Genomic DNA, 12,055 nt, shown 5'->3' on the forward strand with positions numbered 1-12,055 from the left:
CTCACGGCAGCCCAGCTCCAGGTTGAGCTGTTGTTCAGCATCTTAGCTGTGGAGGGCAGTGTCACTGGCCCTCATATGTGGGATCCGAACCGGAGCCCTCTGGTGTCCCAAGCCAGTTCTTAACCATTGTGCCACTCGGCCGGCCCTTAATTTTAATCTTTAGTTTGAGTTAAACATTGCTGTTAGTATGATGCCGACAACAGATGTGCAGAAAGGACTCTGGAGAGATGTTCATAGCAGCACACACCTGCAGCTCTTCTTCCGCTCTGAAGGCTCCAGAGCAGCCAATATTGCTTGTCAAATACATCCTTTAGGCCTTTCTGTGTGAGTGCAGAACAGTCCACGTACTTGACAGCCTTCAGGTCCCAGGCCAGCTTTTCAGCAGTCTCTGGAGTGATAGGCTTCTGTTTGTTCTTGGCACGTTTCTTAATAGTAGAGGGGTCATCTCTGAGATCAATTTGGGTCCCAACAAGCAAGAAAGGAGTCTTTGGACAGTGGTGAGTTATCTCAGGCAACCACTTTTCTTTCACATTTTCAAATGAGGATGGAGAGACCACTGAAAAACAGACTAGAAAAACATCTGTTTGTGGGTAACTCAGTGGTCGTAATCTGTCATAATCCTCTTGCCCTGCAGTATCAAAAAGTCCAAGAGTATATGGCTCTCCACCAATCATAACTGTGACTGCATAGTTGTCAAAAACAGTCAGTACATACTCAGATGGAAATTTGTTTGTTGTATATGATATCAGGAGACATGTTTTACCAACGGCACCATCACCCACCACGACACACTTAATTGTCTGCATTGCTGAAACAGTTTTCTACCCACTTTAAATAGTTCAAATCCAGTGACGACCTCAGCTTCTCTCCTGGGCATTGGCAGCACTGCCAAATCTAAAACTTTTAAAAGTTTATTTTTAAAAATGTCAAATTGTGCACTTTGAAGATGTGCAGTTTATATCGCATTGCTGGTATTCTCTTTGTGGGAAGATTTGTTAAAAACTGAATCGAGGGGCAACCCAGTTGGGACCCCCTCTCATTTTGAGAGCTGTTATTTTCTACTCTAATAAATTGTCCTCTGTTACAAACTTTAAAAAAAAACAAAAAAAAACTGATTTGATTTCTATGATGGTTATAAGGCCACTCAGACTTTCTTTTACTTCTTCAATCTATTTTGGTAAGTTACAGTTTTCTGGTTAATATCCCATTTCATTACCTCCAGCATTCTTTTACCCTTATGTCTATAGATCCTATAGTTAGAGGCCCTCCTTTTTATTTTTTTATTTTTATTTTTTTTATTTTTTTTTTAGCTGAACCATCCTGCTACCTGTTGGCAGCTCAGCGGCTGCTCAGCTCAGGCTGGACTCGAACCGCTGTTGCTCAGAGCTCAAACTCTTGAGCGAGTTCTTAACCAACTGAGCCACTCGTCCAGCACCGAGGCCCTCCTTTTTAATTTCTACTTCTGTTTATTTGTGCCTTATAGCTTTATGTCTTGAGAAATTTTTCTAAATTTCTACCTATGTTATTAGTCCTTTCCAAGAGTCAACTTTTGGCTTTGATATTCCTATTATATCTTTCTTTCTATTTTATTAACTCCTGCTCTTAAGTTCATTTTCTCCTAGTTCTTTGGATTGATTCTGTGGTTTCTTTTCTAAATTTGTACTTTGGACACTTTACTTTTGACTTTGCAGCCTTTGTTATCATAAAACACATACTTAAGGCCGTGCATGTCCCTTGTTTATTGGGAGCCTGGTAGGGCATTAAGAGTCTGTTTCATGCATCTGGTTGTCTGGTGGAGGGGGGCCCTTCGGAGTGTCCAGAATGCTGTTCAGCCAAGATTGCTTTTCAGATGGTCCCCTCCAGCCACAGGAGGACCCCGCACCCCTTCCTCCTGCCCGTGCCAAGCAGCAGCCCCTCCCAGGCAGCCTCCTCCTCTGCTCTTCTGCTCGCCTTTTAACTTTTCTTGGCAATAGTTTGATTCCAGTCCACATGTTCCAAGCCCAAAAGTTAGCCCTCCACCTTCCACAGCAATTCTCTGCAATAGCCCTCATTGGACAGGAGCTGAAGGAAGCGGCTCCCTCCCTACCCTGCTCCCAGTGAGGATAATAACAGAAAGGGGGGGCTCTGGTCATGGAAGGAAAGGACCCCGAGGCCCTTGAATACTAGACAAGGCCCTCTGGAGGAACTCTGCCACCGCTTTTAATATTTAATACTAACCGCACACACTCAGAGGTACACTTGGTGTGCACTTGGGAGCCTATAGAAACCCCTAGCCATACAGGAAGGAGAAGTTAATGGCAGAAGGGCAAGGCTTCCGCATTTTAGCCACAGCCCCTGCTGGGGCACCCAGGTACCCTGCCTGGGAATGAGCCGAGCCCTGAAGCTTTCCAGCCAGGGAGAGTAGGCACTCTGAAAAGCCAGGCTGCTGCTGCCTGCACAGGCCAGGCCAACCAGGGCCCAGGGCTCCTCCTGAAATGAACCCAAGTCCCTCTGTGAGTAGGTCTGGGATGTGGGTGGCCCAGGATAAGGTGGGGCCTGGGGTGTGGAGAGAAGGGGTCTATATGGGTCAAGGGGACTATGATAGTCTGAAAAATGGCCCTCAAAAGATATTCATGCACTACGGTAATTTCCAGAACCTGTAAATGTAACTTTTTTTTTTTTTTGGGAAATTGGGGGGATGGGAACAGAGCTGGGGAATTGGGGGAAGGGGAAAAGACAAGTTGCGGTCGTTTTGTTCTTCAGTCTAGTTGTGGAGGACATTGCTTCACTGGCCCAAGTTGGCACCATCATTGCGCTCTTCCTGGGCGAGGCAGATCAGTCGCCAGCTTCTGGACGGCCGCTCACTGCGGCTGCTGGCCGCTCACGCTGGCTGCTGGCTACATATGGTAGCCCATGGCAACCCACTGCCACAGGGGCTGCAGCCTACGCCGTTGCCAGCGACTCAAGGCAGCCCAGCTCCAGATTGAGCTGTTGTTCAGCATCTTAAGCTGTGGAGGGCAGTGTCACTGGCCCTCATATGTGGGATCCGAACCGGGGCCCTCTGGCATCCCAAGCCAGTTCTTAACCATCACGCCACTCGGCCGGCCCTAAATGTAACTTTTATTTGGAAACAGAGTCTTTGTAGATGTGATAAAGGTTTTCTTTATGACTACTTTTGAAAATTTCATAACAGTTAGTGTCCTAATGTCTGATTTTTAAGGTGTATAAATTAAACGTATGTATTACTCTCTTCAGAGCAAAACAAAACAAGCTATTTTTTTTTCTTGGTATGGACCAGATTTTTTCCTTTCCTGAAGATTGGACCATATTGCAATTCCTGATTCATAATACAATACAGCATGCATTCTGTTGTCGAATATCTAAGAGAAGAATAAAATTATTTTCACAACTCACCAATATTTTAGTAGTAGAAGACAGGTATTCCAAACTAATGGTTGGGCCCTTCCCTTTCCCTTCTCCCTTCCATCTTTCCTTCCTTCTTTGCCTCTTATTCCACCTTTTAAATAAGCTTGGATTTTGACCTGAGGAGATCATATCCGATTATCTGGGTGAGCCCCAAATGTAATCGCAAGTGTGCCCATAAGAGAGTGAGAGGGAGATAACACACAGAGGAGAAGATGGTGTGAAGACAGGCAGAGATTGGAGTGATGGGGTCACAAGCCATGGAATGCCAGCAGCCACCAGAAGCTGGAAGCAGGAGAAGTCCCCGGGAGCCTCGGGAGGGAGTGTGGCCCTGCCCACACCTTGATTTTGGCAAAGTGAACTGTTTTCAGACTCCTGGCCTGTGAATGTGGTGTTTTAAATTCTCGGCCTATCCAAATTGCAGAAGCCGCTAAAAGTGGGAAAATCACGGTTAGGAAAGTATGCTCTGGGGAGAAGGTCAAGGGTGTGGCTGGGCAGGGGACCTAAGGATGTGGGGAAAAGGTGCCCCAGGACAGGGAGACCCAGCGATGTAAGAAGATGGCTGTCTTAGTCCACTAGGGCTGCAATAAATACCATAGACTGGGCGGCTTATAAACAACATAAATTTTGGTTCTGGAGGCTGGAAGTCCAAGATAAAGGCATTGGTGGATTCAGTGTCTGGTGAGGACCCACTTCCTGGTTCATAGACAACTGTCTTCTCGCTGTGTTTGCACATGGCAGAAGGGGTGAGGGAGCTCTCTAGGGTCTCTTATAAGGGCGCTAATCTCATTCATGAGGGCTCCAGCCTCATGACCTAATCACCTCCCAAAGGCCCCTACCTCCAAATACCACTACACTGGGGATTTGGTTTCAACATATGAATTTTGGGGGGACACAAACATTCAGTCTATAACAGCAGCCCATGACAGAGGGAACCAGGGGTGTGGACACAGGCGTTGGAGCCATGGGACACTCCAGCCTGGGCAGACCGAAGTTGAGCTCGTCAGGAGGCTCACTTGAGGCTGCACTGACCCTGGAGGCCGGTGCTCACTTGAGGCCTGAGGCACCCTGGGCCCAGAGGCAGGTACCCAGACCTGTGCCCTACACCCTCTGGCCTGCCCATCACCCCTTTGCAGGGGGTTCTTATCCCTGAGAGGTGATTCTGAGAGTCATGAGAAGAGGGAAGGGGGAGGCCCTCCAATCCAAAGTGCCCAGAAACCACACTACCCCCTCAAACTCCAGACTTGGTCCCCCTGAGAACTGGGCTACAGAGGGACAATGGCCAAGCCATGACCAAGGCCTCAGTGGGTGTTGGTGTCTTCTCCACTAAGCACTACTCTCCTGGACCCTTGCCCCTCTCCGCTGGCCCAGGTCGCCCCCTTCTCCTTATGAAGGTAGACACGCTCGTCCTTTGGAGCCTGACCTAGTCCTCACTGCCTGTCACAGCCTTGCTCATGACCCCCCTCCCCCAGAGGGAGAGTCTCAGCCACAGACCTCACCCCATCTGAAATAAACACTTGGTCCCAAGGAGGAGCCCAGCCGGGACCCCAACATTCCTCAACCACTGAGCTTAATGGGAGGGATGAAAGGGCCACTGCCTGGTCAGTCTCCAGTGGCAAACACTCAGGGAGGACCCAGGCAGGAGCCTGAGCACCTCTCAGGCATTTGTTCTCATTTAACTTTTTCAGCACCCACTACCCTGCCCCCTGGGCTGGGCACTGTCCTGGGCACTCAGGGTACAAAGGAGAACCAGCCTTTCAGGAGAGCCAGGCCCATCCTCACACAAGCCGCCTTTGATGGTGTCCAGCAAAAGCCCAGCTAGGGGCCCAGGGAGCAGAGAGCACGGGGGTGACCCAGGGTGGCCAAGGTGGAGGTCCCCTTTCTTGGGGTGCTGGCAGGAGGGGTGCAGAGCTGGGTCGAGCAGAGGCCTATGACAGATGCACTCCCACCCAGCTCCACAGGAGCCCAGCGCCCACTCACCACCTCCTGGATGCCTGGAGCCCACTGCACACCCTGCTCAGACCAGTGGCCTACAGTCCCCCTCTTGTGGTCATCATGGGCCCTGTCACCTGCGTTGGAGTCCAGGCCCCAGAGTGAAATGCAGGAGCACCCATATAAGGGACATGCTTGGGCCAGGAACCCGAGGACCAGAACCAGGAGACAGCCCTGGACCCAGACCTCATGTGGCAGGGCCTGCTGCCCCCTGCCCAGTGGATCCCAAGGACCTCCCCAGAGGGAGGAATCCAGTGGGTGTATGGTGGGGGGTGTCAGAAAGGGCTGACTTTCAGAGCTTTTCCATAGGCAGGGTCACGGTCCAGTAATTCTCAAGTGGGCCCTGGCATGAGAGATGGGGCATGGGGGCTGGAAAGCTGCTTCTGGAAACTACAGAATCAAGCCAAGGCCCTAGAGGAGCAGGCCTTCCCTTTCCTGGGTGTTTGGACCTGCAGTGGCCAAGGACGGCCCATCTGTGGACCAAGAGTTCCTGCTGCTATGACAGCCTCCTAGGGCATCTGCTTGGAATCTTCTCTCCATCATGGCCCCAGGCTCCAAGAAGCCTAGTCACCCCCTACCCAGGGGACCTCTTGGCCAGCCCTTCCAGAAAGTCAGAGGATATTGCTATTGCCCAAACATTGTAACTGGGCTAACCACTGCTCACAACTTCCGGAAACCAGTCCAGGGGGTTAGGCTGGATTCCTGAGATGCAGTAAGCACAGAGAACACTTTGCTGCCTTCCTGGGTGGATGACCAGGCATGGGACCTGGGTCCCTGTGTGGGAGGACAGCCCCTGTGGTCTGGGAGCCTCCCGGGGATGCAGAAGGGGAGAGCCACCTGCCAGAGACAGTGGGGGAGGTCTGGAGCAGCCAGAGTTCTCCTGGCTCCTTGCCACAGAGAAACCCAGGTGTGGATGGTGTTTAAGTTCCTGCCATTGCTAAAGGGGCCCAGAGCAGGACTTGGAAGGCCCAGCCCTGGCTTCTCTCAGGAGGGGCTTGGCCCCAAAGCTCCTGTGTGGCTTGTTGTGGCCTCCCTCATTGGGGACATTTGGAGAGAGAGAGAGAGAGAGAGAGAGAGAGAGAGAGAGAGAGAGAGAGAGCGCCAGGCTGGCGGGAGTAATCCTGTGGAATCAGCCCAGGGGCCACAGTGGAAAACAAGAGGGAGCCAAAGGGGAGTGGATGAGTGCCGGCACGCCCCACACGGTGCCGCATGTACAGTGCAGACCATTCTGAGAGCCCCTAGCTCTGGGCAGGGGGAGCCTGAGAATCCCCTCGTTGGCCAGGGGCCCAGGCCCAGTTGAGCTGACCCTCCCCCAAAGCCGTGCTAGACTCTGAGGAGTGCGGGCAGAGCCGTTCACCTGATCTCCAGCCCAGCCTGCACGCCCCCTCCTTTCCTTAGGCAGAATGCAAGAAGCGCCCTCCACTGATCCCTGTGCTCCAGCTCCAACCAGCCCAGCACCCACCTCTCGTTGGCTGGGATCAGCCACAGCTTGGCCTGACCTCTACCCCAGGCATGACCATGACTGTCTTTGGACCCCTTGGTTCACAAACTGGCCCCTATACACAGAGAACAAGGAGAGACGGGAGAAAGAGGCAGGCCACTCCAGATTGGTAGGTGGCAGGTTTAATAAACCAGGGAGGGAACTTGCTGACGCGGCTTGTCTTGGGCGCCACAAGACGAGTAGCTCTCCATACCCTCCCGCCAGAATCTTAAAGCTTATAGAGGCCTTAACGGGACTCATCACATATTCAGTCCAGATGGTCTCAACAGCACAGTGCTCTCTCAGGGCTGCGTCCTCGAAAACAGCTCCCACTGTGGGAACGGTGGGCGGAGCATATCTTCAAGGACAGGAGAGGCAGTGAGGAGCCTCGGAAGGCCTGGGCCCAGCTCGAGGGTCAACTGGTGGTCACATCCTGTCGATGGCCTCCTCCAGCAACACCCACGAAGTATGGCTGGGACACTGCACACTGCTGAGACTCAAATCCCTGGATGGGCCTCGTCCCCTTCACTCTTACCCCTTCCCTCAGCTCCTGGACCAGCCCAACCTCCAGAGCTAGGCCAGGAGAGAAGGCAGGAGGCAGCCATGTGAGGAAGAAGTGATGAGTGGCCATCACCAGGTTTCAGCCAAGGCCAAGACCACACAGTGATGATTGATGACAGAGAGACAGACGAGGTCAGTGTGTCTGGACAGGCCTGGAGCCAGAGCAAAGAAGCACGGGCCCTGTTTGGTGGGTTTGGTCAGAAACTCAGAGAGGACCTCATGTGGAGACACCTGTGTGTGTGCACACGCCACTGTGTGTGTGTGTGCGCGTGGCTTCGCAGAATCTGCAGCGCAGCTTTCTTTACAGAGGGGCCAGCGCCCCTGAGTTGGGCCATATCTCCTTCTGCATCTGGCCTTTGTTTTCTCATGCTGTAGACCCAGCCTTACTCACCTCCCCAATTCATACTAGGGAGCATTGGCCACTCTGCCCCCTGACTTTCAGAGTCTCGAATATTCCATCCAGTGATTCCTTGGTGATTCAGGGCACTGCCCCTCCCCTAGTTAAAATTCTTTGGGGCTCCACTGTTAGTTTCCTCCACATCCAGCAGTCACCCCAGGCTTGAAGATACCTTTTAAGGTCAAAGAGAGTAGCAGGGGAGGGGCCCTTGGGTGGGCAGTGGCCACTGGCATCTCCAGAGGGCGCGCAGCTTTGATGCAACATCGTTCCCTGAAGCTTTGCTAATCTCTCCTTCTTGTCCTTTCATCACCCAGACAGGGAGGCAGGACACAGCCTAAGGGGGCCTCTCTGCCTTAGGATGGCCAAGACTGTGTCCTACCCAGCAGCTCAGGACCCTGTCCAAAGCCACTTCTCTTGGGGCCTGCTGCCCCAGAGCCCAGGCTGGGGGTGCTGGTTTCCTAGCAGCAAGTGGATAGAGCCAATGAGGTTCCTGTCAATTTCCTAAGGATGGTCAATCCTCAATTCAGCCTCAGGTCAGGTAGCTAGACAGCCTCGGCCCTCCTGGTGACATCTGGAAGACACTGCCCAGGGGCTGGGACCCATCACTACCTCCCAGGGATGGCCAGGCCCCCAGTGAGGAAACTACTCTCTAGGACAAAGCTGGGATCAGCCATGGTAGGGACACTTCCAGGGCCCAGGCCTGGGCCCCAGGGCTCCACAGCCCAAGGCTGTGGCGAGAAATAGTGGATAGTCTCAGTGATCTGTCAAGGATGAGACCAAGGAAGGGTTACACTTTCTGTGACCCAAAACACTTGGTGTCCAGAGCAGTAGGGTGAAAAGCTGTCCTTCAGACTCCAGCCCCACCAGTGCAGGTGTGTCCCTCATTGTCCCCCGACCAGGATGGAGCTGGGACTGCAGCCTCCGTGCAATTTTGTGTGGCTGGATTGCCCAGCTTGGGGTCTGTGTCCATGGAACCCACAGGAGGACCAAGTCCCTAGGGGTCAGCTGCGGTCCAGGTCCACTCCTGCAAATGGGGCATGGAAGAGGGAAAGGGCCAACTCAAGGCAGGAGCCCTCCCAGATCAACCCTTAGAGAGGGGGGTCCCACCCTGTGCCAGTGCCTATGTGGGGCCCCTGAGAGGGCCAGGATCTGGGAGTCGCGATCTCAAGAAACACATTGGGCCCTTCTCTGTCGGGAATGTCCACCCACTTTTAGCTGCCCCACCCTTCCCTGTCCCTTCTGAGAACCAGGAAACAGGGGTGAGGCATTGTGTGCATTCATCGGGTACCAGGAGTGGGGGTTTTCATTGCACATAACCGGGCCTGGCCTTGGGCTGAGCAGGAGTTCCTGGAAGTCAGAGATGATGACTCAGCCAGATCGGGACCACTGACCATGAACAGGGCCAACCAGAGAGGAGGGACGGGACACAGAGAGTGTATGGGGGGAGGCTTTGTCCTTGCCAGAGGTGTGGAGCTCTGGGGAATGTCCCCCCCATGACTCCCCTGGCCTTCCTGTTCCCCAATCTTGCACAGTCCTAACCACAAGGAAGAAGAAATCGTGCCAAATGTTTCAACAGGAGTTGCGGTAGTTACCTCACCCTTCCTGAATTTGGCAAAGGATAAATCATTCCACCCTGGGGTGAGCCAGCAAACAGGTGGACGATAAATAGGGTCCCCAAGGCCAGCCTCCTCACTCACCTCCTTTTCCTTCACCACCTTCCAGGCCCAGCAGCTGCACAGCTTCCTCAGCCCCGAAACCATGCCCGCAGGTCTCCTGTGGCTGGGCCTCACCCTGCTGGGGGCCCTGCAGGTCCAGGCCAAGGACTCCACCCCAAACCACATCCCAGCCCCTCCTCTGATCAGGGTCCCGCTGCAAGCGAACTTCCAAGATGATCAGGTAGGTAAGGGGCCTGGAGGTGCAGCTGGGAGGGTGGGAGCAGAAGAGAGGGGAGGCAAAGAGTCTTAGGAAGCGTGTTAGGGCAGGATGGGCCCAGGCTTCAGCTCAGACTGCCCTTCAGTCCCCTGATGGAAGCCATGTCCCATGCCCCTTACCCACTATGACCTTGCTGACCTTCCCAGGTCCACATTCTCTCCCTTATCTCCATAGTCCATGCAAGGTGGGAATATCTTCAGTCCCTCTGCCTGATGAGGAAACTGAGGCTCAGGGGGTCCAGCGGGTCACTTGCCAAGGGTCGCCTCAACCCTGCCAGACTCAGGGCTCCTTCCTGGCCTGATGGCCTCTAGCTCCTGCCGACTTCATCAGTGCAAGCCCAGTAGGGAGCCCTGTGGCCCAGGTGGAGGGGCTCGTGGGGCCCACTCTGCCTATAACCAGCCTCCCTGCAGTTCCAGGGGAAGTGGTACGTGGTGGGCCTGGCGGGGAATGCAGTTTCAAAAGAAGAACAAGGCAAGTTTAAGATGTACTCCACCACCTACGAGCTGAAAGAAGACCACAGCTACAATGTCACCTCCATCCTGCTCAAGTGAGAGCCGCCACCTTCTGGGAGAGCATGGGGGGGCTGGGGGGCTACGCTGGCAGTGACTGAGAGGCAGACTGATGTCATGGCTGAGGGGTGACGGGAGCTGACAGGTAGTCCTCCACCTTGCTGCTCAGCACTGGATTCAAATATTCCTTCCTCCCTTCCTTCCTTCCTTCCTTCCTTCCTTCCTTCCTTCCTTCCTTCCTTCCTTCCTTCCTTCCTCCCTTCCTTCCTTCCTTCATTAGATCAGCATTTACTGGTCACTTCAACAGAGACATGCAGACAGTAGTGGGGATGGATAAACAGTCCTCAGGAAACAAGACAGAGGGAGCAGGGGTGTCCTGGGTAGGCAGAGGGTCACTGGAACAAGCCTGGAACCCCACCTAGGACTTCTGGGGTTCTAGAACCCCAGAATGGCTTCTGGGCTGGGCCTCGAAGAAGCCAACCTGCCTCAGAAGGACATGTGGGGCATTCACAGCAGAGGCTGGTGGACTCTAAGTGAGAGACCCACTCCTTTAGGCAGAAGCAAGCCATTGCCAGGCCGCCCTGGGCAGGAGCTGGTGAGCGGCCTGGAGGGGGACGGGTGCCACACTGCCAGGGGCCTGAGGCACAGGCACCCACTGGTGAGGAGAGGAATAGTGGGATACAAGGGCTCACTCAGCTCCTGTGGGATTCTGGCTCTGGCAACTGGGGACGCGGGGCTGGAGCACTTGTGGAGCAAGAGGCAGAAGGGCAGGAGATTAGCTCTGGGGTGCCAGGGACAGGGTGAGAGGCCAGGGTTGGCCCAAGAGCTAGGAGAGTCCTTGGCATGGAGCAGCCTGGCACCTTGGAAGGTGAAATCCCCAGGAGGGGTTACAGAGAAGGAAACAGCAAGATAAGAGTAGGGGACAAATGTCTGGGGTGGGGAAGGCCACTGAGGGGAGACAGTCCTGAAGACAAGGACAGGGGATGCTGGAGGGAGGGTCCGAGCAGGGTCAGGTGGCTCAGGGCAGACCTGGCAGGGACAGCAGAGATAGGCTCAGCGGGGGAGACCTGGGCCTCCTGCTGTGGTAGGAGATGGGCTGGCTGCTCCAGCTGCAGCCCTGACCCCCACTTCATCTAGCCCAGGGGGTCCAAGCCTGTGTGTCTCCCCTCTCAACCACACATCTTTTACCTCCACAGGGACCAGAACTGTGACTACTTTATCAGACCCTTTGTCCCAACTTCCCAGCCTGGCGAGTTCAGGCTGGGCAATATTCAGGGTGAGTCCTGAGTGATGTGGGCCCTGGGGTTGGAGTTACTGGGGGCGGGGTCCTCCCAGAGGGGACACAGACCTCCCTGCACCTCCACACAGATGCTGTCCTGTGGAGGGCTGGGGGGACAGGAGCTGCTCCATCCTCCCAGCCAGGGCTGACCCCTCGCTCTCCTCCCCGCAGCTTATCCCAGCGTACAGAGCTACATCGTGAGAGTGGCGGCCACCAACTACAACCAGTATGCCATGGTGTTCTTCAAAAAAGTTTTCCAAAATCAGGAGTACTTCAAGATCACCCTCTATGGTGAGTCTTCACCCACCCCTTCAGGGACCCAGCTCCTGGTCACACTCAAGGGGCTCACCCCCACCCAGCCCCCGAGGTCCCCTCCAGCACCAGCTCTGCTCTGAGTCCTGGGGAGGAGAGAGAGCTTTCTGCAGACCCTCCATGAGGAAGAGGTCTGAGGCTCATTCATGCATTCAACAATATTTATGGAGTGTCTGCCGGCCACTTGCTGG

At 54.2% G+C, this 12,055-nt stretch overlaps 1 protein-coding gene and 1 pseudogene across 2 annotated transcripts; one reads left to right on the forward strand and one right to left on the reverse strand.

Annotated features, from left to right (window-relative positions):
* Positions 1-198: 198 nt before the first annotated feature.
* Positions 199-894, reverse strand: LOC109379985 (cell division control protein 42 homolog pseudogene; annotated as a pseudogene). Its single transcript, XR_002123329.1, has one exon. The product of XR_002123329.1 is annotated as a cell division control protein 42 homolog pseudogene (transcript).
* An 8,573-nt stretch (positions 895-9,467) lies between these two features.
* LCN2 (lipocalin 2) lies at positions 9,468-11,962 on the forward strand. The gene is made up of 4 exons (XM_019637094.1): positions 9,468-9,728; positions 10,175-10,311; positions 11,470-11,549; positions 11,724-11,962. The coding sequence occupies exons 1-4, from the start codon at positions 9,591-9,593 to the stop codon at positions 11,945-11,947; spliced, it is 579 nt and encodes a 192-aa protein (XP_019492639.1). The 5' UTR covers positions 9,468-9,590; the 3' UTR covers positions 11,948-11,962.
* Positions 11,963-12,055: the final 93 nt, after the last annotated feature.

Source organism: Hipposideros armiger, unplaced genomic scaffold, assembly GCF_001890085.2.
Source record: "Hipposideros armiger isolate ML-2016 unplaced genomic scaffold, ASM189008v1 scaffold_3, whole genome shotgun sequence".
NCBI classification, from domain to species: domain Eukaryota; kingdom Metazoa; phylum Chordata; class Mammalia; order Chiroptera; family Hipposideridae; genus Hipposideros; species Hipposideros armiger.